This window comes from Tenrec ecaudatus, chromosome 2 (assembly GCF_050624435.1).
Source record: "Tenrec ecaudatus isolate mTenEca1 chromosome 2, mTenEca1.hap1, whole genome shotgun sequence".
Lineage (NCBI taxonomy): Eukaryota > Metazoa > Chordata > Mammalia > Afrosoricida > Tenrecidae > Tenrec > Tenrec ecaudatus.
This window is the reverse complement of record NC_134531.1, coordinates 94,878,656-94,904,717: the sequence shown is the minus strand read 5'-3', so window position 1 is coordinate 94,904,717 and position 26,062 is coordinate 94,878,656. Positions and strand designations below refer to the sequence as shown.

The 26,062-nt window shown below is 41.6% G+C and overlaps 2 protein-coding genes across 4 annotated transcripts in view; one reads left to right on the top strand and one right to left on the bottom strand.

Moving 5' to 3' along the window:
* The window catches only part of ARSK (arylsulfatase family member K), a 31,256-nt gene extending 19,642 nt beyond the window's left edge, over positions 1-11,614 (bottom strand). Inside the window, exons 1-3 of one of the 2 annotated variants that reach the window (XM_075541291.1) lie at positions 11,445-11,614; positions 6,642-6,771; positions 5,658-5,817 (exon numbers count right to left, since the gene is read on the bottom strand). In XM_075541291.1, coding sequence (XP_075397406.1) covers positions 5,658-5,817; positions 6,642-6,711 — 230 coding nt within the window. In that variant the 5' untranslated portion in view covers positions 6,712-6,771; positions 11,445-11,614. Of the gene's footprint in view, positions 1-5,657; positions 5,818-6,641; positions 6,772-11,121; positions 11,379-11,444 lie in introns of those variants that run through there. The other variant, XM_075541289.1, reaches the window with a different exon arrangement.
* Positions 11,472-26,062, top strand: part of SKIC3 (SKI3 subunit of superkiller complex) — a 73,999-nt gene continuing 59,408 nt past the window's right edge. Inside the window, exons 1-9 of one of the 2 annotated variants that reach the window (XM_075541287.1) lie at positions 11,472-11,574; positions 14,850-14,940; positions 16,188-16,331; positions 17,048-17,139; positions 18,115-18,190; positions 18,574-18,714; positions 23,219-23,317; positions 23,433-23,541; positions 25,488-25,628. In XM_075541287.1, coding sequence (XP_075397402.1) covers positions 14,851-14,940; positions 16,188-16,331; positions 17,048-17,139; positions 18,115-18,190; positions 18,574-18,714; positions 23,219-23,317; positions 23,433-23,541; positions 25,488-25,628 — 892 coding nt within the window. In that variant the 5' untranslated portion in view covers positions 11,472-11,574; position 14,850. Of the gene's footprint in view, positions 11,575-11,774; positions 12,070-14,849; positions 14,941-16,187; positions 16,332-17,047; positions 17,140-18,114; positions 18,191-18,573; positions 18,715-23,218; positions 23,318-23,432; positions 23,542-25,487; positions 25,629-26,062 lie in introns of those variants that run through there. The other variant, XM_075541288.1, reaches the window with a different exon arrangement.

The window sequence follows — 26,062 nt, the reverse complement described above, 5'->3', positions numbered from 1 at the left end:
AGTCTTAGGATCAGCTCATTCGCACCCCCCCCCCGCCCCCCACAACTCCTTTCCTCTCTCATGAACCCTTGATAACTTATATTTTTTTCATGTCATACACCAACTGCTGTCTCCCTTCACCCACTTCTCTGTTGTCCATCCCTGATCAGTTCCCCCTTTCTGCCCCAAACTTCCCCTCCTGGTATTGCTATTCTCATTATTGGTCTTGAGGGGTTTATCTGTCCTAGATTCCCCGTGTTTCCAGCTCTTATCTGTACCAGTGTTCATGCTCTGGTCTCGCCAGATTTGTAAGGTAGAATTGGGGTCATGATAGTGGAGAGGAGGAAGCATTAAGGAACTAGAGGAAAGTTGTATGTTTTATCAGTGCTACACTGCACCGACTGGCTTGTCTCTTACTTGTGATCTTTTTGAAAGTGGATGTCCAATTGTCTGCAGATGGGCTTTGGGTCTCTACCCTCCTCCCCCTCATTCACATTGATATGATTTTTTTATTCTGGGTCTTTGATGCCTGATACCTGATCCCATCAATACCTCATGATCACACAGGATGCTGTGCTTCTTCAATGTAGACTTTGTTGCTTTTCAGCTAGATGGTCGCTTGTTTATCTTCAAGCCTTTAAGACTGCAGACACTATATCTTTTGATAGCCAGGCACCATCAGCTTTCTTCACCACATTTTCTTATGCACCCGCTTTGTCTTCAGTGATCATGTCAGGAAGGTGAGCATCACAGAATGTCGCATTACTAGAACAAAGTGTTCTTGAGTTGAGGGAGTACTTGAGTGAAGGCCCAATGTCCATCTGCTAGCTTGATACTCAACATATAAATATATGTACATAGATCTATTTATCTTTTATTATATGTAAATATATCTTAACTGGCTTTCTGTCAGTTCCCGAAGCCTAGGTTTTCCAATGCCTTCAGTGAGCTTTGACATCTTTCTGTACTGTTGGTTCTTGATCACATGCTACCTCCTGAAATGGTTGAATGTCCACCAATTCCTTTTGGTACAGTGATTCCTTATATTCTCTGCATCTTCTTTTGCTACTTCTAGCAACATTCAATTTTCGGCCTATAGACTCCTTCAGTATTGTAACTTGAGGCTGACAACCCCCCCACCCCCAGTCCTTTCAGCTTAAGAAATGCATACTGTGTTTTTTTAGTTTTCAAACTCCAGGTCTTTGCATGCTTTATTGTACTGTTTTACATGTCATCTCAAGCCACCTTTTGAAATCTTTTATTCAGCTCTTTTAATTCATCATTTCTTCCTTCCACATTAGCTACCCTGTGCTCAAGAGCAAATCTCTTCTGACATTCATTTTGACCTTTTCTTGCTTTTTGGATGCACTTTTGCTTTATGTTTGATATCATCCCATAACTACTCTGATCTAGCCATTAGATTAGTGTCATAAGTCAAATCTGTTCTCGAGATGGTCTTTAAATTCAGAAATAATTCAAGGTTGAACTTTAATTCTTGTAAACTTGCGTTCATTTTCTTTAGCTTCAATTAGAACTTGCATGATGATTGATGATACTGAGCTTCTCTACCATCTTTTTCCATAGATGTAGTCCATTTGTTCCTTACATACTCCATTTGGTGAGGTCCCTGTGTAGAGTTGACATTTGTGTTACGGAAAAAGGTCTTAACTAGGAATTTATCAAGGGTTTATGAGGGTAGGAAGGTGGGGGAGAGAGGAAAAAAAGAGGAGGTGATACCAAGGACTCAAGCAGAAAGAAAACATTTTGAAAAGGATAATGGCAACATATCTACAAATGTGCTTGATACAATTGCTATATGGATTGTTATAAGAGCTTTAAGAGCTCCTAAAAATGATTTATTCAATAAAAATACTTAATTTAAAAAAGGAAAAAGGACTTTAGGCGATATAAGTTGTTGGTCTTATCGAATTCTATCACATGCTCTCTGGTATTGTTTCTATCACCAGTACTGGTATTTCAAATATTGATCCTTCTTCATGTTTCCAACTCTTGTATTCAAATTCCAACTACTAATTCTCAGTGTACCTTGGTGACGTGTCTGATCTGTTTCAGATTAATTGTAACATTATTGAACTGAAACGGACAGTCTTGGCCATTTTGAAATGGGCAATCACGCGGGCTACTATGCAGGAAATGACACATTTGGGAGGAACAATTTTGCATTTATCATCAAAAAGAACATTTTAAGATCTATCCTGAAGTACAGTGTTATAGTACACCTACAGGAAAACCAGTTAGCATAACTATTATTCAAATTATAAAAGCTTTAAAAACCTTTTCACTATATGCTACCCTTGTTCCTCCCTCCTTTCTTTCTTCTACATTAGCCAGGCAGCAGGAGGGAGAACATTTTACATGGGCCAATTCTGCAATGGTCCAGAGATCATTAAAAACATGTTCAGAAACGTAGAAAACTTGAGTGATTGGTGCATACTGAGGGAGGGAGGAAGTGCGACTACATGATCCTGGAGGTCGGTCAGGGCTAGATCATCATGTAGGTTATAATAAATCCATGCTGCGGATTTGGGGTTTCAAGATATACCTGCAAAGGCTCAATCCTGCAGGGTTTTCAGTAGGTGTGTCATGTAATGAGGTGTACATTTAAAAAGGGTCATTCTGGATACTTAAGGAAACTGGGTCAAGTAATGTTAGAAGAGTCCAGTTAGAAAGCCACATCGGTAATTTACACAGGAGGGATAATAGCCTGGTGGTGGTGGTAAGAAGTGAATAAAAAGGACAACTATTTTAGAAGTAGGACAGCGATTGGTGAGGACTGAGGAGACTGAAGTAGAGAGGAGATGCTGGGAACACTCCTGGGTTTTCAGTGTTACTTCCTTTTAGATTTTGGAAGTCAGAAAAGAAGAAAAAAGAAAATAACCAGATGAGAAAAGTTAATACTCAGGTTTATTCTAGGGTATGTTGTTACCAGTTAGGGGGCCCTAGTGACACAGTGGCTACGTGATGGGCTGTGATCTGCAAGATCAGCGCTTCAAAACCACCAGCTGCTCAGCAGGAGAAAGACAACAGGCCGTGCAGTCCCGTCAACAGTTATGGTCTTAGAAACTCACAGGGGCAGTTCTACCCTATACTTTAGTAGGAGTTACCATTGACTTGATGGCAGTGTTTTTGTTTTTTTAAGTTATTACCAGTTTACTCCAACTCACCATTTTTTAAATAAAAGTTTTTATGTTCTTATTTACCACAATTATTTTATCTTAATTTACTACTACTACCATTAACTTCATTTAATATCTGCTATCGTGCATTGGGCTGCTAACTGCAAGGTCAACAGTCTGAAACCACCAGCTGCTCTGTGGGAGATATGAGGCTTTCTACTCTCATAAAAATAGTCTCGGAAACCCACAGGGGCAGTTCTACACTGCCCTATAGGGTCGGTATGCGTTGGGACCGACGCAGTGGCAGTGAGTATGGTTCTTTGGAAGTAAGAGGAACTGCTCTAAGGTCTTACCCAGTGCTGTGTCAGGGGTCCCTAGCTCATCTTAAGGTTCACTAAAAGGACTCAGCATGTACAATAGTTATCTTCATGGCTATGAGTTAGAAGACAGAAACGATACAAAGTAGGACAACCAAAGGGGAAGGACTCAGGATAGTATGGAATAAACCAGGCAGAAGCTTCCCAGAATCTTTTTCCAATGGAGACACACAAAAAGCTCAAAAACTCACACTGCCATCGAGTCAATTCTGACTCACAGTAGCCCCATAGGACAAGGCAGAACTTCCCCTTTGGGTTTTCGAGACTATAATTCTTTAGGAGACGAGAAAGTCTCGGCTTTCCCTTGAGAAGTAGCTGGTCGTTTCAAACTGCCGACCTTGCAATTAGCAGCCCAGTGTGTAACAAGGACGTCACTGCTCTGGGTAGCCTAGTGGATTAGGAGTTGGGTTGTTAACTAAAAGGTGCTCAGTTCAAACCCACCAGCTGCTCTGTGAAACAAAAATGAACCTTTCTGTTCCCGTAAAGACTTACAGCCCCAGATACCCAAAGAGATAGTTCTATTCCATCCTAAAAGGTCACTGACTCAGACAATGAGTTGGAGACACACAGGGCATGTTTAATTTCTCCAGCACTGAATTGTGACAGCATGAGTGGAACATTTACCAAGTTGACTCATTAGAGGGTTTTTACTGGGGGCTGCTCACAAAGGCATTTTTGCCTGCTAGTCAGTTCCAAGTCACATGGACCCTATATAACCCAACAGAATGAAGTCCTGTCTGATCCTACGCCATCCTCATAACTGCTCCCATGTTTAAGCCCAGGGTAACCACGGTAACAGCCCACTTTGCTGAGTTGTCACCTTTTTCACTTACCCTCGACTTTACTAAGCACGCTATCCTTCTCCAGGCATGGGCCCCTCCTGCTTACATGTCCAAAATACATGAAACAAAGTCTCACTATTTTCGCTTTTAAGGAGCATTCTGGCTGCACTTCTTCCTAGAGAGATTTGATCATTCTCTGATTTGTTCTCTGCCTAATAAGCGGCAAAATTCCAGACTCCCTGAAAGAGAGCAAATGTTTGGGCTAAACACCGCACAAAGGGTTTAGGGACAGAGAGCCACTCTTAGCAGTTAGGAAATGTTGGGTGAACCAGGAACCTCCAATTTTCTAGACACCAGTCAAGAACTCACCTGGAAGCCTAATATGCTAGCATTTTCCAGCACGTGCTATTACACTTAATCATCACAGCAAGGAAATGGAAGTGTGGTCAGCTAGCTTCGGTACTGTGCCCAGGACAATACGAGAGAAGTTTGGTAGAGATGGAACAGTCTGATTCTAGACTTGCACTCTGAAGCACTGCGCTGGGCGGCCTGGTGCTTGGGGACTTAATCAAGCAGGCGTAGGGCAGAGGAACTGCCCTATAATAGATTCACGTTGGAAAGAACTACGTAGGTAAGGAGCAAAAAGGATTGTGATTTTTAAAAGCAGATTATAAGATCAGTAATAAAGTAGCTATTATATCATGAAGTCAATAAAAATAAATCATATTTTAACCGATTTTAAAGACACTATGGCCCTTTAATATTTAAGAAAAACAAAATGACCAGCATATTAGCAATTTAAATGTTTCCAGAAGATTACAGAAAGCTAAAAGTTATGCTAGATTAATATAATCAAGGAATTAACATTTGAGCAAGGGGTACAAAAAAAGTTAAAAAGAGTCCACATATGGGCTATAGCAGAAGGCTGCCTATTAGTATTTGTGATAGTTATGGATCCTTTGGGCCAACATGGCACCTGTAACAAGTCTCGCCTGTCAATCAGGTCACAGCCTGATGGTACCTCCTTGTGGGCGTGGCCTTCTCATAAGGAGGATCCTGGGAACTTTCCCTTCCTCTCTGCCTTCACCTCCTACCGGCAAGTCACTCTGAGACATGACAGATGAAGTGAGCCATTGAATTTCCACTAGACCTGGCACGCACCGGCCTGTGACCTTTCTGCATTCTGCATCATTGCATGTGGCTGCGTGAGTCTGAAGAGGGACTTATAGACTACTCGTATCAGATTTATGGACTTGATTTGGACTGGGCTGGGATGATATCCTGATATATACCCACTTCTTGATATAAAGCTCGTCCTCACACATTGGTTTCTCTAGTCAACCTGACCTACCACAGCATTCTCTATACTTTTATCTATTTACCTAACAGAGTGGTGTCCTGAAGTATAATCCAGTTTTCCAAATTTCTGTGTTCGGTAGCCATGCTTCTCCATGACATCCATCCATGTTGTATAATTTGGCTCTAGGCCCTTAAAATTATTCCAAGACTGTGTTAAGTGAATGAAGAGGCCACTCCACATTGCTGAAAAATAATACAAAATAGTGGCAAAAATTATACCAGTAGCTAAAGAACTAAACTAAATTGTTAGATGCTATTTGTGGGTTCCAAATCAAACACTCCAAAACCAGAAAAAGGAAAAATAAAAACAACTCCTGTCAGAAGTCCTACAGACCAACAGAATTCATAGAAACACTATTTTTCCTGTTTCTTAATGATTTGTGGTTTAATAAGTGAGCATAGTGGTTAAGCACTTGGATGCTAATTGCAAGCCCAGCAATTCTAGCCTACCAGGTGCTCTGAGAGAGAAAAATGTGACAGACAGCTTCCTTAAAGATGAGAGCCTGGGGACCCAGTAGGGACAGGTCTGCTTTGTCCTACAGGGTGAGCATGAGTTGGAGCTGACTCAATGGCAACTGTACTTTTAAATTCCACTTACACTATACCATGGAAACTCTGATGGCCTGATCAGGCACATTTTAATCGTTAAGGAACGTCTTTGCTTTTTAACACTTCATAGAGATAGTTTGTAGCTTATTTGCTCAGTGAGACCCATCATTTGATTTCCTGTCTTTGAAAAATTAATTAGAAATTCTAATACTCCCACTGATCGCTGAAAACCTATCTCACAAGAAAAACAAAGAAATAAACCACAATGAATTACTTGCTCATTCTTCATAGTCTCTATAAGTCTGAGGAGGTCAGATGTTGCACTTCGCTAATTTTACACAAACAAAAACCTAAACGTATTAAATAACACACATGATTATTATTCCACTTTTGGGCATGCTCGTTTTCATTGTGAATGCGATTTCAAGGTACTTCTGCTGGACTCTGCCTATTCATACCTGCTCGTGATGGGCAACAAATTGGAGAGTTGGTGTACGCATTGAGAAAGGTAGCTCCGTGAGCTTTCATGAAGTTGATAAAAGGAAGCTTCACGACCTGACTTCCCGGGTGGAAAGTGAGTCTTCCATCCTAGAATAAAGAAATTTAAATAACTCTTCAGTACCTTACAAAAGCAGACACTTATTTCCTTTCATTTTCACCATAAATACCTAAGGAGCAGATAGCTGCACATGATGTGAGTCTTCATCCCTAGAATAAAGAAATTTAAATAATACAGATTATATTACAAAAGAAAAAGTTTATATCCTCTAATTTTCACTGTAAAGTACTTAAGGAGCAAATGGCTATAATTTGAGGTAAGCCTTCCATCCTAGAATAAAGAAATTTAAATAACAATGGCTACGTTACAAAAGAAGTTTATTTCCTTTAATTTTCACTGTATACAACGTAAGTGGCAAATGACTTTAATATGATTTTAAGAATCCTTAAGAGGTAAAAGCAAGTGTAGAATGTCTCTGGAGATTTCCATCTAAGTAGCTAGCATTCATGGCAGAGCTGTACTGGGATTCAATCGAATATAAGAAAGCTCTTTTGAGAGATGATGGACCAACATTTATTGTGCCTGAGTAACTGTATGCCAGGCACTATGCAAGAGCTGGAGGTACAATGGTGACCATAACAGAATCCCTATCCTTATAAAACTTAAACCCTAGTGGAGAAGGTACACATTCAAAAGGTAAATAAACCACTATTAATTACAAATTGTGGTAAGGGCTTTGAAGACAACCCGGGATACAGGATACAGGATCATGAAGGAAACTTCACTTAGATGAGATGGAAATCAGTGTGAAGGGCCCGGGTGTGGTTAAGGACTGGGCTGCTAACTGCAAGGTCAGCAGCTCAACACTGAGAGGTAGGAAGATTGGGATAAAGGGGTTGTCTCCACCAATGCCATTGATACATGAACATTAGCTGGCCATGCCGCAACACAGGGAGGGTTAGAGAGAAACCAGGCACACATTAGACACCTATGGGGAAAGGTCCAAAGCTGGACATGCATAGATCAAGGTCACCTAGGTGCAGATGAAGATCACCTAGGCATGTTGATGAAGGCAACCTGGGTGTGCACACTAGAGACCAGGAACACGGCGTCAGATACTAAGAACAGTCAATGCGCTCAACCATGCTTCCCACCCCCAACCCTTGTGGGGGTAGGATGGGATAACAAGTAGAAACTGGGGACAGACTCTGTTCAGTTCAGTGGGCAGGATCTTTCTGCATGCTCAGTTTGCATGCCGGTGCCTCTCAGACCTTTCTCTGCTGCACTCTTCCCTCTCTTTGGCTCTCTCGCCCGCACTCTGTCTCTGGAGCCACCTTCTCCTTTGAGGACCCTATCACTTTCAGTCTGGAGCTTTCTTTTTGGGTTATGACAGTACCCTACACTCCTCTTTTGGTTCAGTGGCCTCCTCTTAATTGATTTTTCCACGATCCCCTGAAGCAGCCAACTTTGGTCACTGCGAACTCTTGCATGGTCCCGTCGCAGCGGCCTTGCATGCTTTCCAAAGATAGCATGTCCTATCTGAGACTGTATTACCTGCAACTTTCCCTTTCCCTCATAAAAGTTACTTGGATTTATAGATGTGCTCTGCCATGTGAATTCTTTGTTGAGAAGCAAGAATCAGGGAAAAGCAACCCAGAAACCTAACCAAACCACTAGCTGCTCTGAAGGGCAAAGATTTGGCTTGCTACTCTTGGAAAGAGTTATTGTCTTGGCCTCTCACAGGGAGTGTTCTACCCTGACCTGCAGGTCCACTTTGAGTCGGCCGCAACTTGATGGCAGTGAGTCTGCTTTGGTCTATGAGTGAGAAGACGACAAAAGATGGCTGTGTTGAAGAGAAGCATTTGAGAATTGAAGTACTCCCTTTGTTAAGGAGCAAAACACACACACACACACACACACACACACACACACACAGATATTCCAGTTCTAGAGTGACAGCTATATGATTTTTGAATGTAAGCCAGTGACTGTTTAGAATATGTACTAATCTGATAATATGGTACATAAATCAACCCTTGAGATGATGAGATTTCTAGACAGGGAGATGAAGTAGATTGTGAGGGACACACAGGAACATGGAGCTCAGTCTATCCTGGTCTTTAGCCCATCCATGGTACTGGGGGAAATAGGGGGATGAGTTAATTTTTTAGGGGACAGAAGAATTTAGAGAGAGGAAACAAAGATGCCCCAAAGAGGAAGCCCTTGTAGATCAGAAAACCCTATGGAATAAGTTCTACTTTGCATATTCGACTATGGGGTTGCTATGAGTCAGAATCAACTCAACAGCAGGTAATAAGAATACTTATTTAAATAGAGCAAATACACAAGTATATTAGTGCCCTCAGGATCTAAAATATTTGACATAAAAGAGATACACATGTAAAACCGTAAGAATGAATACCCCTGTCCTCTTAAATTAGGACCCCTGGTGGTGCTGGCAGGTAAATATTCGATTGCGAACTGCAAGGTCAATGGTTCAAACCCTCCAGTTGCTCAATGGGAGAAAATTTAGGTGATCCACCCCCAAGAATATGTTTCATTCTGGGGCAGTCCACAACCAATGAACACCCCGGTATGAGTAGAAAAGCCTGGTTCTCTAACCCCAACGGGGATAACTCTGAAGCATTCATAGAGCTTGAGAACTGTCTATATAGTCCACCCAGGCTACTATTAAAGTTATACAGAAAATCAACTCTCCAGCTATAAAGTTCTGCTTCCTGTCTGTTCCTTTGGCCTCACAAATGACCTTTAATGGATATTATCAGTATGAGCGCATGCTTTATTATTCCCAAAGGTATATGGGGGAGCCTTGGTGGCATAGTAGATTATACATCAGACTACTAACCACAACGTCAGCAGTTGGAAACCACCAAGTGTTGGGTGGAGAAAGATGAGGCTTTCTGCTCCCCTAAAGATTTATAGTCTTGGAAACCCACAGGGCAGATTACTCGGCCCTACCAGGCCACTATAAGGGATCAGGTTTCAGGCACCAAAGAGCAAAAAATCAAATTGTGAATGAGGGGGAGTGCAGATTGGGGACCCAAGACCCAGCCCCTTACAGAAAGGTTGCAGGGAGAAGATGAACCAATCAGGGTGCGATGTACCAACAATGAAACTTTCTTCTAGTTCCTAAATGCTTCCTTTCCCCACCACCGCCACTATCATGATCCCAATTCTACCTTACAAATCTGGCCTAGACCAGAGGATGTACACTGGTACAGATAGGAACTGGAAACACAGGGAATCCAGGACAGATGATCCCTTCAGGACCAGTGGTGAGAGTGGCAATATCGGGAAAGGGGGTAAAAAGGGGGAACCGATTACAAGGATCTACATATAATCTCCTCCCTGAGGGACAGACAATAGAAAAGTAGGTGAAGTTGATTATGACTCTGAGAAAGTTCAGGTCCAAGCCCATGGATCGTTTCAAATTGAGAGCAACCTTACAAAGTTCACTTTCAACTCAACTCACTGCCATGAGTAGATTCTTTTTCAAAGCGACCTGCAAGACAAGAGAGGCACTGCCCTGCAGGTTTCTGGGAATGCAAAGCTTAACTGGAGTAGAAAGCTTCGTCTGAGAGGCTGGTGGTGTCAAACTGCTGACCTAGTTGGTAGCAACCCAACATGTAACCCGGGACACCACCAAAGCTCCTTCGTAAAGTTCACTCAACCTTTCTCAATTCCGACTTATCGCTGCCCTATAGGACAGGGTAGAACCGCCCTATGCGTTTCTGAGATTGTAATTCTATGGAGCAGAGTCTCGTCTTTCTCCCATGGGCACTACACCCAAGGCACCTCCAAGGGTCACTTTCACTGCCATGGAGTCAATGCTGCCTCCTGGGCCCCATGGTGGCTTTCCAAAAACGGTAACTGCTTTCGGCAGGAGCAAAAGCCCAGTCTTTCTCCCTCGGAGCTGCTGGTTGTTTCGAACTTCGGAACACGTGGATCGCAGGAGAACCCACAATCGCTTCATCACCTCACCACCAGGGCGCCCAACATAAAGTTCACTAGGAGTGGTAAAACAGTTTAGTAGGCTGATGTCAACACTAAGCACCCCGCGCCCACCCCAGGCGCTCTGGCCATGCCACGAGTTATGCCCTGGCTGGCTAAGGCTACCAACCAGGGGGGCAGTCCAAATTTCTCAGCCGCTCCTTGGGAGGAGAGATGAGAGTTTCTGCGCGCATGAAGATTTACAGCCGCGGAAAGCAACAGGGTCGCTATGAGCCAGGGTGACAGCAGTTTTTTTTTTCCGTTTTAGAAGCTTTTGAATAAGCATGTTTATGTAGTGTACGTGCATCAGGGTAAATGAAGCCCATTTAAAATGTCGCCGCTTTTGCTCCCCAAAGCCTGCGGCACAGGACAAGAGATGGGCTGGTCGCCGGTCAGAACGGGGCCCCTTCCTGGCCCGGCCTACTTACGAAAGAGTCGCTCGCGACCAGCACCACGTTGGGCGCCTCGGGCTGGGCCCGACCCGCCGGCACCCTCGGCACAGCTGCTCCGGGGGCGGGCGAGGCAACAGCAGAAGTTGCGACCACTGACATCCACAATGACAGCATCGCCGGCAGCGTCAACGCCCAGCTCCTGTCCCCTGGCTCCGCCTCCTTCCTGAAATTCCCTCCAGAAGAACGGAGCTCTGGGACCGGAACTTTTTCCTACTTCAACTCCCCCCCCGACAGAACTACAACTCCCATCAGGCGCAGAGGCTGGACATGCGTGGAAGAGGATCCCGGCCTCAACTCACCGGAGACCTGTTAATCAAGTACCGAGCTAACTAAAGCCCAGCCCTTTCCAGTCACGTGAGCGCCGGCTGGGGACTGCGCACGCGCCCCGGCTCCAGGGTTGGCGTTTGAAGGCGAGAAGCGTCCGTCCAGGTCAGCTCGGGCCCGTGGGGCTCTTGGGAAGCTGGATCCAGTGGGCAATTGAAGCCATACCTAGAGAGAGAAAGAATCCGTGGGCCGGATGGGCTCGGTTTGCGCCCCGGAAGCGTGACAGAGGGTTAGGCGAGACGACAGACTGGGCGATGGTGAGGTGGCAGCGCGTCTGTCACTCAGTTGGATGGGAGGCGCTTTGTGGAGCCTCAGACCGGATGGCCTTAGGGGCGATCTGGAGCTCTTGGGCCCCCTTGAATACCCTCCTTCAAGGAATTTCCAGTGCACCTCTTCGTATTGCCTCGCTTTGCCTCAGCACTCCCGATTTATTGAGCTTCCGTGGGCAGAGGAGCGGGGCCTAGTGAGGAAGACGCTTTCGGTTCTAGGCGGGGAGAAGCGTCGCAGATGCCCCTTACCTCCAAGTGCAAAGGAGAGAGACGAACCAGCTCTGCTGGAAGGAAGAAATGTTGGGCACTGTGACGTGTTCCCTTAAGTGACGTAGGTTCAGAACTCCATTGTTTGCCTGTTGAAAAACCCCAGGCCTCTTGACTTTAGAGAAGTCTAGAAGAAGCAGATTTCTGACCCAGATCCATTTTTTAAAAAGTTTCATTTTCATTGTTTCAGGTATATAATTGGCACGCCACGAGTCGTTTTAGCACTCTAACAGGAAACAGGCGTTCCATTACTCAGTAAACATACATTCGACTGTTAGCACAATACCTGGCAGCTTTTTGGTTAAGGTAATTGTAATCAGGGCCAAATTTTACTTAATATACACATAGCACTTATGCGTGCTGAGCACTATACTATGCATTTATCGATCATTTAGCTTGTACCTGTTACTGTTATTTACATGGACTGTTTTCAGTAATCTTAGCTTTTACCATTTGGCAGATAGGAATACTGGGGCTTGGAGAGTTTAACTGAGTTCAGAGTTACACAGACATCCAATCTGAGCAGGACGTGTACTCCAGCCGTCTGTGCCTTAACTCGTTACAAGTTAATTGCAAAATGCCATGACAATCCAGTGAGCTCCATTCCTGTTAGCTGAAGCAGAATTTTAAATCAAGCAGCATGTTTAAGCTCTGTGGGACAATTCAGAAATATAAAAAATTGGCCGTCTCCAAGGAGTTGACAGTAGGGGTGCAAAAGTAACATACAGCATGGGAGATAATACATGTAAGCTCCTTAACGAGTGTGATGCCTTGCGTTATGTTATTGCTAGCTGCCAACTCAGTGACCCTGTGTACAAAATGGAACACTGCCTGGCCCAGCGCCATCCTCACAGTGTTATGCGTGAGCCCATTGTTGCAGCCACGGTGTCGATCTGTCTTGATGAGCGTCTTCCTCATTTTCCTTTTTACTTTACCAAGCAAGATGTCCTTTTCCGTGGACTGATCTCTCCTGATAACATGTCTAAAACACTTGAGATAAAAATCTCATGTCCTTGCTTTTGACTGTACTTCAGCCAAGACAGACTTATCTGTGCCTTTGGCAGTCTATCATTATTATTCTCCAGCACCATAATTAAATTGCATCAGTTCTTCTGTCTTCCTGTTTTATTCAACATTTGACCCATAAAAACCAAAGAAATCAAACTCTCTGCCATTGAGTGGGTGCCTCCTAATAGTGACCCTAAAGAACAGGTGGAACTTCTGAGTTTCGGAGAGTGAAATGGTTGTTGGGGGTAGACCGCTCTGATGTTCTCCTGAGAAAGCAGCTGTTGGTTTCCAATGCCAACCTTGGGGATCACCCCCAATGCGTCATCACTGCATGGTCACCAGGGTTCCAGATTTTACCCAGCAACTCCTGTATTTGTGCAACCTGAAGCTTGAATTTTTTCTTCTGTTGTTTTAACTTGAGTTAATGCTGTGTTTTTCCCTTTTGGTTTGCTAACTCTAGGTCTTTGCATACTTTGTCTTCTAGAGGTGGCTTACTTTTGTTCAGTTCTTTTACTCCATCATTTCTTCCATGTGCTTTAGCTAATCTACAAGGGCATGTTTCTTCAGAGGATCTTGTGGCATCTACTTTTGTCTCTTTCCTGTCTTATTGGTAACTTTCTGCTTTCTTCGTGGCTGCTGTTTTGATGACAGTCCACACATCATCTTTGGTGTTTGGTGTGTTAAACCTGTACTTGACATGGCCCCTGAAGTCAGGCGGGATCTGCTAAAGGCTGTTTTTTCTTTCTTTTTAACCATCGCCAACTTGTGTATGAGCAATTGATGATCTGTTCCACAGGTGGGTCCTGGCCTTGGTTTGACCGGTAGTTCTGAGCTTCTCTATTATCTCTTCCCTCAGATGTAGGCATTTTGATCCCTGTGCACTGCATATCATAAAGTCGCCATTTATGCTGTTGGACAATGGTATTTGCAATGAAGAAGCATTGGCTTTGCCAAATGCAATCATGCGACCTCCAACTTCATTTCTATCACCAGGGCATATTTTCCTGCTACTAGTCTTCCTCTTTGTTTCCAAATTTCACTATCTAATCATCGTCGTGATCGCATATTTGATCCATTTGATACTAAAGCAATTCTTGGAATTTTCAATTTCTTCTTCACTGGCTTTAGTTGTTGGGGGGTAAATTGGAATCATAGACCAATATTAACTTCTTCTTTGTAGGTGTAGAGATACTATCTTATGACATGTAGCACTGTACTTCAAGGTAAATCTTGAATTGTTCTTAAGATTGTTGCTGGTGTTAGGTGTCGTGGAGTCGGTTCTGACTCATAGCAACCCTCTGTAAACAGAATTGAAACACTGTCGGGTCCTGTGCCATCCTCACAATTGTTCTTATGTTTGAGCCCATTGTAGCCTTGGTGTCAATGCGTCTTGTTGAGAGCCTTCTCTGTTTTCCTGTTTCCCCCCTACATTACCAAGCATGATGTCCTTCTCCAAGGACTGGTCTGTCCTGTCCACATGTCCACAGTGCAAGACGAAGTCTCACCGTCCTTCTAAGGAACACTCTGGTGTACTTATTCCAAGACAAATCCTTTCAACAGTACTGTTAGCAGTCCATGGAACTTTCAATACTGTTCTCCAGCACCACAATTCAAATGCATTGATTCTTCTTTCTTCCTTATTCAGTGTCTAGCTTGTATATGCACACGAGGCAATAGAAAATGCCATGGCTTGGGTCAGGCACACCTTAGTCCTCAACGTCACGTCCTTGTTTTTCAGTGCTCTAAAGAGGTCTGGTGGTACAGATTAACCCAATGCAATGGTTCTTAAGATTAGATAGGTATTATTATGGAGTTAATCCAACTTTTCCTTGACAGAATGTCAAGTAAAGAAGTGAAGACAGCTCTCAAAAATGCTAGAGATGCTATCAGAAACAAAGAATACAAGGAAGCTTTGAAACATTGTAAGGTAAACTTTTTTTGTTTGTTTTTACCCTTCAAGATTCAAGCATTTTCCCATATCTCAGTTTTAACTATCTGTAATCTGTGAATCGTTGACTATCTGAGAACAGTAAGAGTGTAAGACCGTGTATTGGAACCATTCTAAGACCCTGGAGTAGTTGGGCTAATTAACTCCAATTATCAGGATAAGCTACTGCTGTCACACTTAATTTTGTCTTTCTCTGTATGGAAACAAGTCAAATTCTCAAAGCCTGAATATCTACAAAGTATCCTCTGATAGATTGTATCATAAAACATTACTGTTTTCTTGAAGTTTTCATTCTTTAATGGGCTATTGATACATTGAATCTGTAGTTTGTGGCTCAGAGTCAAGTTTTTCAGTCTCCTTTTCACATGGGAGTGCTCTAGTCCAAAAGAGGAAATTGATGCTGCAGGGCGGGGTGGGAGGAGAGGAGGCCCGGGCAGGGGAGAGTTGGGTTCTGGAATGTGAGTGAGGAGCTTTTGATCCTTCTTCATTATTAACAGGAGGGAAGGAAGGTAGGCGGAGGGCCACAGTGTCAGGTAGCTTGCAGATGTGGTGCTGCGGGGCAGATGTTCTGTTTACTTGGTGACAAAGAAGCTGAGAGTGCAGGGAGGAGTGGCACAGAAGTCTTGACACCCAAGAAAATGTGAAGTGGCTTTTATTCAGAGTGGGAAAACAGTGGTATTGGGTTTAAGGATGGATGGTGAGAAAGGTGAAGGGCAGGTAAGGATGTGTATATGGGTGAGATGGCAGTGGTGATCTTAAGTCTGAACTGAGAAAGGAAGGAGGAAAATGAGGAGTAGATGATGAGCAGGGAAGCAAGGCTCAGTAATTAGAGTTATAGGAAGTTAAAGAGTTACCACTTTGGAGTTATTAGAATAATTATACTTGGGGGACAGGCCTAAGGGGCAGAATAGTAACATGATGGGAATCCAGATTTTGGATGGCTGAGTAGTCGGGAGACTGGGACTCTGATTGGCCCCAGTATCCACTGGATCTTCAGTGTGGGGAAATCATTGGAATCCCATAGGCAGCGTTTAGAATAATATCCCCGACGTTCTAGACCTCTTGTCATCACTGATCTAGGTCAACAACTTCTTTCCCTACCAGCAAACACACACGTGTTTGGGCCCTTATTTCCTGATGCCTCAAGTAGACCTCTCTTTTCTTGCAGTTGTTGTTTATTGCTCTTCAAAATTTACTCATCTGCTTTTTAAAATTTCTTCAATCAGACAGTTTTGAAACAAGAGAAAAATAACTACAATGCCTGGGTTTTTATTGGTGTTGCTGCGGCCGAGTTGGAACAGCCCGACCAGGCCCAGGGTGCCTATAAGAAAGCCGCTGAACTAGAGCCAGACCAATTATTAGCATGGCAGGTATGTCGAAAGAAATTTTACATGACAGAAAATGACTTTTTTTCATTTATCAAAATTCTGTTACACCTTTAAACTAAGCCTTTAACCCTCTCTTTTCTCCTTATAAAAATTTATTGGTCTAAAGCTGAAAGCTTATTTTTTAAAAAGGGGTGTCAAGAATGCTATTTTTCCCTTGAGCTTCTAATCTAACGGATTATTTCCAAATATGAGGATTTGAGATGTGATTGTTTAAATCACCAACTATATTGCATATAGACGTAAACAGTTATCCAGAATATTTTTCTTTATGCTTACCCGAGAGAAAAGTAAATGTATATGGATGTTTTTTAAAAACAATATAAAAATTATTTATCTTCAAGTATAAGTTCTTTCTTATGTAGGAATCCTAATGTCTTAGAAGTTAAGATGGTGTGATAACAATTAAAGAGTTGTTCTATAATTTGAAACATTGCAAAGATTTTCAGAAGTAGGGAACACAGTACAGTGAATCCCTCTGTGTCCGTTGCTCAGCTCCCCATGGTCAACATGTGTATTTTAAAATTTGTACTATTACCTGTTCCTTCCACCCTGCCTATTTGGTGGCAAATCCCAGAATTCTATAAATTGCAATCTTTTGTCATAAAGATTCTTAAATAGAAGTGCACTTCAGCAAAAGAATGTAATGTGGAAATATCAGATGTTTTTGTAAGACTAATCAGTACTACTTCCTCTTTCAGGGGTTAGCAAGCTTATATGAGAAATGTAATCACATAAACGCTAAGGACGACTTACCTGGTGTCTACCAAAAGCTTCTAGATCTATATGAAAGGTAACGAATGTACGGACTACAGCCACTTCTTAGTAACTTGAATTAGAGTAAACTGCTGACGAGGTTGGCACTGAGTATAGTGTAAACTCAACATTAAATGGCAATCAGATAAGTTTTAAAATCTGTTCTACAGAATTACCTTTTGGGTTATTTTTGCATTTATTTTAATTTATATAGAAATACTGAACTTTTTTTGTGGTTTAGGTGGAAATTGGCAGAGCAAGCTAGTTAATCACTCAGCAAGTGACACACAGATTATTCTGCGAGGTTGGTTGCAGCTCCTACAGCAGCGGTTCTCAATCGGGGGGTCGCAACCCCTTTGGGGGGGGTCAAAGGACCCTTTCACAGGGGTTGCCTAATATATCCTGCGCATCACATATTTACATTACAATTCATAACTGTAGCCAAATTGCAGTTATATAGTAGCAACGAAAATCATTTTATGGTTGGGGGTCATCACAACAGGGGGAACTGCATTAAAGGGTCGCGGCATTAGGAGGGTTGAGAACCACTGCACTACAGTGTGTCAGCACTCTCCCCGTTTCTACCTTGCAGGGGTCCCCGCTTTCCACTCACTCAGTTTTCACACCCCTTCCTACCATCACAGCTGTCTGCTTTTGGGCAAGTGCTGCCCTTTGTTCTCATGGATCTGGTTGTTTTGAGGCGCATGCCCCCACCCCACCTCTGGGTGTTAGTGTTCACTCTTACAGAATCTCTTGATTGCCATTGGAATTAAATCAAAGAGAACTAATTTGGGATTTTTGGATGAGATCTTCAATGCATATCATGGAGATAATATTTCTTAAACTTTCCTTGAAAGACTCACTTTATGAGACTTTACTGTAGTCCGAAAGATGGCATGTTCTAATTTAAAATAGTACTTGACGATATTATTCAAATGTTTTAGTGCCTAAGTCTTTGGTTTTTAAAAAAAAGTGATATTTGTTTTTTGTTGTTTGCTTGTTTTCCTCCAAGTGTTGACAAACAGAAGTGGTGTGATGTCTGTAAGAAACTCGTGGATCTGTATCACCAAGAAAAGAAACACATTGAGGTTGGTAATGGATTAGCCGGGTGCTGGGTTTCTTTTAGTGAAGCCATTCTTACAAGAGAGCTCATTTCGTGTAATGGGCATGTTGAGGATTTACATGGTTAATGTGTTTATTGAAGGATTGGAAGATTTAATACAAGTAATAGTCCTTTGAAAACCATCAATTGGAATTCAAATGTAAGGTGTCATGACTTCCAAGCCTCTTTGAAACTGGACAAGGTATAAAAATAAATAAGTAAATTGTCATCTTGGAACTTGGTGACCCATTTGTGTTATTTTTAATTCTGAGCAGAAAGAAATATTGTATTAGCATATTTTCTGAGTTTTTAAAGTTGGCATTTTAATTATTTTAACATAAAACAAATCATTTAAAATCTCCTTGATAGGTGGCCCGAGCATGGCACAAATTGATAAAAACCCGGAAAGAAGAAGGTGCCGACAACGAGGAACTTTTCCAGCTATGGAGGAAATTGACCCATTTGCTGGCCGAGAGTACCGAGGAGCAGAATAATGAAACGCAGCAATCGGTACAGACCCATTTCGTCCTCGAAGTTTGTTTCAGGAAGATGAGTCATCTAGGAGGGCAAGCCTAGGGAAACAGTGTAGAAGAGACTGTGTCACACTGGACACATATGTTCAATATTACATTCAGGGCAGTGCTTTTAAAAATAATTTTTTTGTGGGCTCTTAAAAATCTTATAACAGTCCATGCATCAATTGTATCAAGCACACTTGTACATAATGTTGTCATCATCATTTTCTAAACATTTTCTTTCTGTTTGAGACTTTGCTATTAGCTCCTCTTTTTTCCCTCCGTCCCCCACCCTCTGACCCTTGTGAACCCTTGAAAAATTATAAATTGGTATTATTTTATATCTTCCACCGACCACTATCTATCTCCCTTCACCCATGTTTCTGTTGTTCGTCCCCTTTGGGAGTGGGGTCGGTAGTTATATGTCGATCATTGTGATCAGTTCCTCCTTTTCTCCACCTTCTCCTCCCACCATCCCCCTGCCCTCTTGGTATCACTACTTGCATTTGTGTTCCTGAGGGGTGATCTGTCCTGGATTCTGTGTGCTGAGAGCTCTTTTCTGTCTCAGTAAACATGCTATGGTCTAGCCAGATTTGTAGGCTAGAGCTGGGGTCATGATGATAATGGGGGTGAGGAAGCCTCAAGGAACCAGAGAAATATTGCGTGTTTCGTCAGTGTTATACTGCAGCCTGGCTGACTTGTCCCTTCTGCTAGAATGTCCAATTGTCTACAGATGAGTTTTGGGTCTCCATTCCGACCCCCCTCGTTCTCAATGATATGATTATGTTTTGGGTCTTCTGATGCCTGTTACCCGATCCCACTAACACCTGGTGATCACACATGCTGGCATGCTTCTTCCATGTGGACTTGTTGCTTCTGTGCTAGATGACCATTGATTTAACTTTTTTTAAGACCTCAGACACTATATCTTTTGATATCTGGGCACCATCAACTTTCTTCACCATATTTGCTTATGCACACATTTGTCTTCAGTGATCGTGTCAGGAGGGTAAGCATCACAGAATGCCAGGTTAATAGAACAAAGTGTTCTTGCATTGATGTATTTACATCTGTACACAACTGTGTTTCTACCTCTATCAATGGTTTTACTATTTCAGTCTTTCCTCTGTTTCCTTTGGCCTTCCTCCTGCCCCACTATCATGCTCATCCTTCATTTGCCAGAGAAGCTCTTCCTGATGCTCAGAATGTAAGTCTGCCCTCTCACACTGACGTTTGGAGAGTGGAACTGGTACTCCATATATCAGAATTTCACTCCCTATGTTCCTAAGAATTCACAGTGAATCAACAATCACTGTGAGAGAAAAACTAAAACTGGGTTTTAGGAAATCTATAATTTGAAAAAAAGATATACTTTAAAGCTAGGTTTCTTTATGAACTATATTACTTTGAAGTTTAATAATTCAACTAGAGGATTTAGAGTACTTATATTTAGTATTTCATTATCTAAAAATATATTTTAATGTTCAGATTTTGAAGTAACTGAAAGGATATTTAAGGACAAAAATCACTGGTTTTGAACTATAATTGAAAAATAAGCTTCATTTTTTTGCTTTCTAAGTTTACAAGTAAATTTAATTTTTTATTATGTATGTTACCAAATTGAATTTTGTGCTTTTAAGCTTCGTATAGAGAATTAAAAATGAATTTATTTGTTATTATTTTTTCAATCATTAAATAGTCTTATTCAAAAACATTTTTTGAGAATCCACTATGTGGAAGTATTGTGTTAAGTGCTGGGGATAAAAATGTGAGAGTAAGAATTGCCCTTGTTTGTGTGACAATGCTGATTTACCTATGTACAGATTCAATTGTGGGTAAAATTGAGCAGTAAATATTCATTGAAAAATTAGGTAACTTGCCAACTTCTTAAATCACATTCTAATAATATGGTTTTGTTATTTTCTTTGAAATAGTATAGATTATCAAATTACCAAACATATCAAAATTAGTAAAACAATACAATTCTATTGCCTATAATTTGCTCCTTCATAAAAGATAATTGAATTATACTTAATTTTTTTAATAAGTCACTTTATTGGGGCGGTCTTACAGCTCTTAATATATCAATTATATCAAGCACATTTGTATCTATGTTGCCATCATCATTTCAAAACATTTTTTCTACTTGAGTCCTTGATGTCAGCTCCTCTTTTCTCCCTCCCTCCCTTGTGAACCCTTTATAAATTCTAATTATTTTTATATCTTACCCCGTCTGCTGTCTCCCTTCACCCACATTTCTGTTCTTTGTCCCCTTGGGGGTGGGTGTGTTATATGTTGATCTTTGTGATCAGTTCCCTCTTTCTCCCCTAACATTCCCCCTACCCTCATGGTATTGCTACTTCCTTTACTGTTCCTGAGAGTTTTATCTGCCCTGGATTCTGTGTGTTGAAAGCTCATATCTGTACCAGTGTACATGCTCTGGTCTAGCCGGATTTGTAAGGTAGAACTGGGGTCATGATAGTGGTGGGAGGAGGAAGCATTAAAGACTAGAGGAATGTGTGCTTCATCAGTGCTATACTGCACTCTGGCTGATTCGTTCCTTCCTTTTGCCCCTTCTGTGAGGAGATGTCCCATTGTCTATAGGTGGGATTTGGGTCTCCTCGCTATCCTCCCTTGTTTGGATCGATTTCATTGTTTGTTTTGGGTCTTCTGATGCTTGATACCTGATCCCATTGACATCTCCTGATCACACAAGCTGGTGTGCTTCTTCCATGTGGGCTTTTTTGCTTCCCTGCTAGATGGCTGCTTGTTTAACTTAAGCCCTTTAAGACTCCAGCCACTATATCTTCTAATTGCCGGGCACCATCAGCTTTCTTCAGCACATTTGTTTATGCACCCATTTTGTCTTCAGATCTTGTTGGGAAGGTGAGCATTACAGAATGTCTGGTTATTAGAACAAAGTGTTCTTGCATTGAGGGAGGCTCCATGTCTGTCTGCTACCTTGATACTTTACGTATAAACATGTGCACATAGAGCTATGTCCCTAGCACTGTATATAAATATATTTATATATGTACATACCTGCATTTATTTATCTCCCTATAAATAGTCTTTGCTTCTTAGTTCTTTCCTGTTTTTCCTTTTACTTTCCTCCTTTCCCACTATTGTGTTGGACCTTCATTCAACTCTCAATAATTTCTCTCAGCTACATTTCACTTGATCAACCCCATCAGGCATTCTATGCTCTCCTCATCGATTTTAGATCTCTTGTTGTTGTTGCCTTGTCTCTGAGTTTCTTGGCTCCCCACTCGTTTTTCCCCACCACCTCCTCTCCCACCATGTCCTTCCACCCTGCCCCCCAACTGTTAGTCTCGGTGTTTTTTACTCTGCATTGTAAACAATCCTGCCTATATTATATAGATAGATATGGGTGGTAAACAAACAAACAAACAAAATCCATAAGTAGTTCCAGGTTTGTCTGTTGACCCTTGTGAATATTTTCTGATGGGGTCTGATGAGGTGCCAAGTCCTGCCCCCAGTACGAAGTCTATTTTTAGGGTTCCTCAGAGTTTTGTTGCTTTGCTCCCCTTGCCCTATTGCACACCCTTCGTGTTTTGCCCGTGTGTGTGTGTGTGTGTGTGTGTGTGTGTGTGTGTGAGTGAGAGAGAGAGAGAGAGAGAGAGAGAGAGAGAGAGAGACTGGGCACAGTTCCCACACTGTGTCTCCAGGGCTGTCCCCCATAGCACTGTGGGTCAGTGAGGGGACTTCACGTGTCATGGTGGGGCCAGCCCTGTGTTCCTCTCTGCATTAGCTGCAGAGAGAGTGGCTTCAGTGCTGACTTCTGTAGTACATATTCTTTTGGGGAGGGGGTCAGCGTAGCTGGGATTGGAGGCGGCCCACAGCCCTCTCTCTTATTTCACTGCACTCTGCCAGTATGTTGCCCCCAAGGCTTGGCGCACCGTGATGAAGTCTGGTCCTTCTCTCCCTTTCCTGTGGAGACATAAACAGTATGCTCCCTGTGGGTGCGTTAGTGCTCTGTTCTATCCTTAAAATGTTAAGAATTGATTTCTAGCTGTTAAAAATGAGGAAAAAGAATGTTAAGGTTTTTAAAACCTCAAATGCTAAAGATAACTGCTTTCTTTAAATATGTTAAAAAGTGTAGCACCTATTTTCCATTTAGATTAGTTTTATTTATTTATGTTTTTAAAAACCCTTCTGCCTTGTACATTTACAATGCCTCTGGTGGGCTGCTTTGGAGAGGACAGGAAACAGAAAATGTTGTGTTGAATTAAATGAATTTTTCCTCATTTATCGTTGACAAGTATGAGTTCAGTGCTGTCTACTGGTCATAGTTCCAAAATTTATAGATATATATAAAATTCCTTTTTCTTTTCTCATGAAATTGTTAAGATCAGGCAATGATATATATTTTCAGTTAGTTAAGGGTATAATTTATACAAGGGAGTCATATGCATTCTGCCACTTATTACATGCATCATCTAAATATGCTACAGATAATTGCTTTTTCTTTGTTTCAGCTTTTGACAGCTTTTGAGAATGCACTGGACTTAACAGAGAAGGTTCCGAGTGACGAACTCCAAGTACTTTACAGACAGTTCATTCAGTGTCTGTCCAAGGTAAATGGACTGAAAACATCTGTCATGGGACCTATATGTTTTAAAATAGCAGCGTATTCACAAGTATATTTTACTGGTGCTGGAACTTAGTTTATTTTTCTTTGATATTTTGAAGTTTCCTCATGAGACTGCTCGGTTGAAGAAAGCCTGTGAAGGAATGATAAATCTCTATCCCACTGAGCAATATCCATTAGAAGTGCTTTGTTTGCATTTAATTGAGTCAGGTAATTTCTTCTTTATTATGTTATTGTGCCCAAAGTGGGGAGCTTGGGAGGGAGAGTGCTGTCAGTGAACCAAGAAACCATTGTAGCACCTGCCCTGTATAAGATATTGCCCTGGTGTTTCTAGACATAAAGGAAAGCATACTATAAACCATACTTTATCCACCAGGAAAGGCTGACGAGCACAAGTACAGTGTGCCAGAGGAACTTGAGTTACCGAATTCGTTGTCGGTTAGTGGTATTTTGGGGGTTGTGAACTGAAATGGAGATTGAATTTACAGAAGTCAGAGAAAGACAGGAGTGGGTGAAAGAAACTCTGTATAGCATGAGCAGTAATTTGGAGCTAGGTCCTCACAGTGTATTTTTGGAATGATAAAATAGGTTTGTTTGCTGTAGTGGAAGGAATAAAAAAGACATCTTTTTGTAAAATAGGTTGGACTGTATTACATAAGTGGAGCCCTGGGGGTGTCGTGGTTACACTTTGGGTTGCTGACTAAAAGGTCAGCAGTCTGAAGCCACTGGCTTTTGTGTGGAAGAAAGATGACACGTCCTACTCCTGTCAACAGTAACACTCTCAGACGCTCACAGGAGCAGGTCTGCCCTGTTCATATAGGGTCACTGAGTCGGTTGGGATTTGATGTTAGTGAGTTAAGTTGTTTGTATTCATCTCAGCCTTTGGAATCTGTTTTCACTTGCCTCCCACAGTGTGCTTACCTGCGTGCAGTTTTTAGGTAGCTCACACCAGGGTCATTGAGCAGTGAATGATGGGATTTCCTTTTATCATTCTCAGATGTGCTTTCTGTAATGAAGGCACTCTATGCAACCTCACTTGTCTGTCAACAAATTGTTTCTGTTACTCTTTTCTGTGGAGGCACCAAAGATTTATTAATAAACAGTTTTCTTTGTTTCTTTTTATTTTAACAAAAGGCAAGATTTAAATTTTTCCCATAGCAATTCTATTATTACCTGTTAACAACTAAATTTTCTTGGTATTTTCATGACATTTTAAAGTATCATTGCAAGCATTATTTACTGAATTTCTACCTTGCACAAGATACCATTGCTAGTCCCTTCCTTCCAGAAAGTACGTTTAGATTCAAAGACAGAGCATATATAAGATCAGTCATAAAGAGGGTAGACAGTAGTGCAGACCTGTGGTTCGTACAGTGCCCAGAGCAGCATCAGCTGAGAACTTAGAAATGCAAATTCTCACGTGTCATCCTAAGCCTACTGAATTAGCAACCTTGCGGTGGGGCCCAAGTACTTCTGGTGATTTTGATCAATGGCACTGCTTGACATTTAGTGGCTTAGAAAATACTTCTTGCTGGGAGAAAAATCCACCATGTTGTTTGGGAGTATATGAGGTATGTGGAGCTAGATTTGCATGTTTTGGGAATTTATAATTTTTAAAGCAATTACTGGCAGGTAATACTGCCAGGAAATTCCTGTTGAGACATAATAGCATCAGGCTTATGTCTTTTTTACTGGCTTGCTTATCAAAGTATTTCTTCCCCTTTGTTTTTATATTGTCCCAGACAGGGTTGAAACTATTATTAATGCTTTCAATTTCCGTATTAGCTTGGACTTGTAAATCTGTTTATAAAAGATTATAAGATATATTTTAAATCTATAAACTAAATGGCATCATGCAAAGAACTTGTCTTTGACATTTGTGGAAGGGGACTGGCAAAGATAGTGTCCTTTGACAGAGATTTCTGTATTTTACATTCAGAGTTGCTCCAGTCTGTGTGTCTTTGCCTAATGGCAAAGTAGCGTTTTCGTGTTTGAAATTCTTAAGTATCACTTCACATTAGTGTCTGTGGGCTAACGTTGCTTCTAATATTTCAGAAGCTGAAACAGCATGATTTTCTTTATAAAACATTCAGGTTTTGCTCCTAGAACCAGGAGGTATGCATGTTCATGCTAATCATGCTTTCTTTTAAATCCAGGATGTCTTACTGATGAAGCACAACAGTATTATTGCAGATTAGTGGAAATGGATTCAAGAAGTGGTCCAGGCCTCATTGGCTTAGGCCTGAAAGCCTCACACGACAGAAAGTATGAAGATGCTGTAAAGAGCCTCGCAGAAGGTGCAGTGTTCATAATATGTAGTATATGGGGTGTCAGGATATTTGTTCAGTAGGCATTTATCCTTGGCCTTTCTTTGAAGATTATGTATCTCAGATGGAAGGCAAAAACTGGAGTCACACACTCTAGAGTCTGCTTAAGTTTGATTTCCCACCCTTGCCACTTACTAAGTTCATGACCTTGAGAAACGTAACCAAAATTTCTGTGGCTTCATATTTTCATGTGTAAAATAAAGGCAATAATATAATTTGCTTGTTATGGCTGTTATTACTTGATTTGAATAAGTGTCTAGTACCAGTTTCAGTAAATTTTTGCTATTAATATTATAGTAGCTAGAAAACAATGTAAGGTATTAGCAAAATCATCATGATATTACGTATAGAAACCAAACTTGTTTAAGAATGTTTCTTAGAGTAGAGAAATATTCACATTGTAG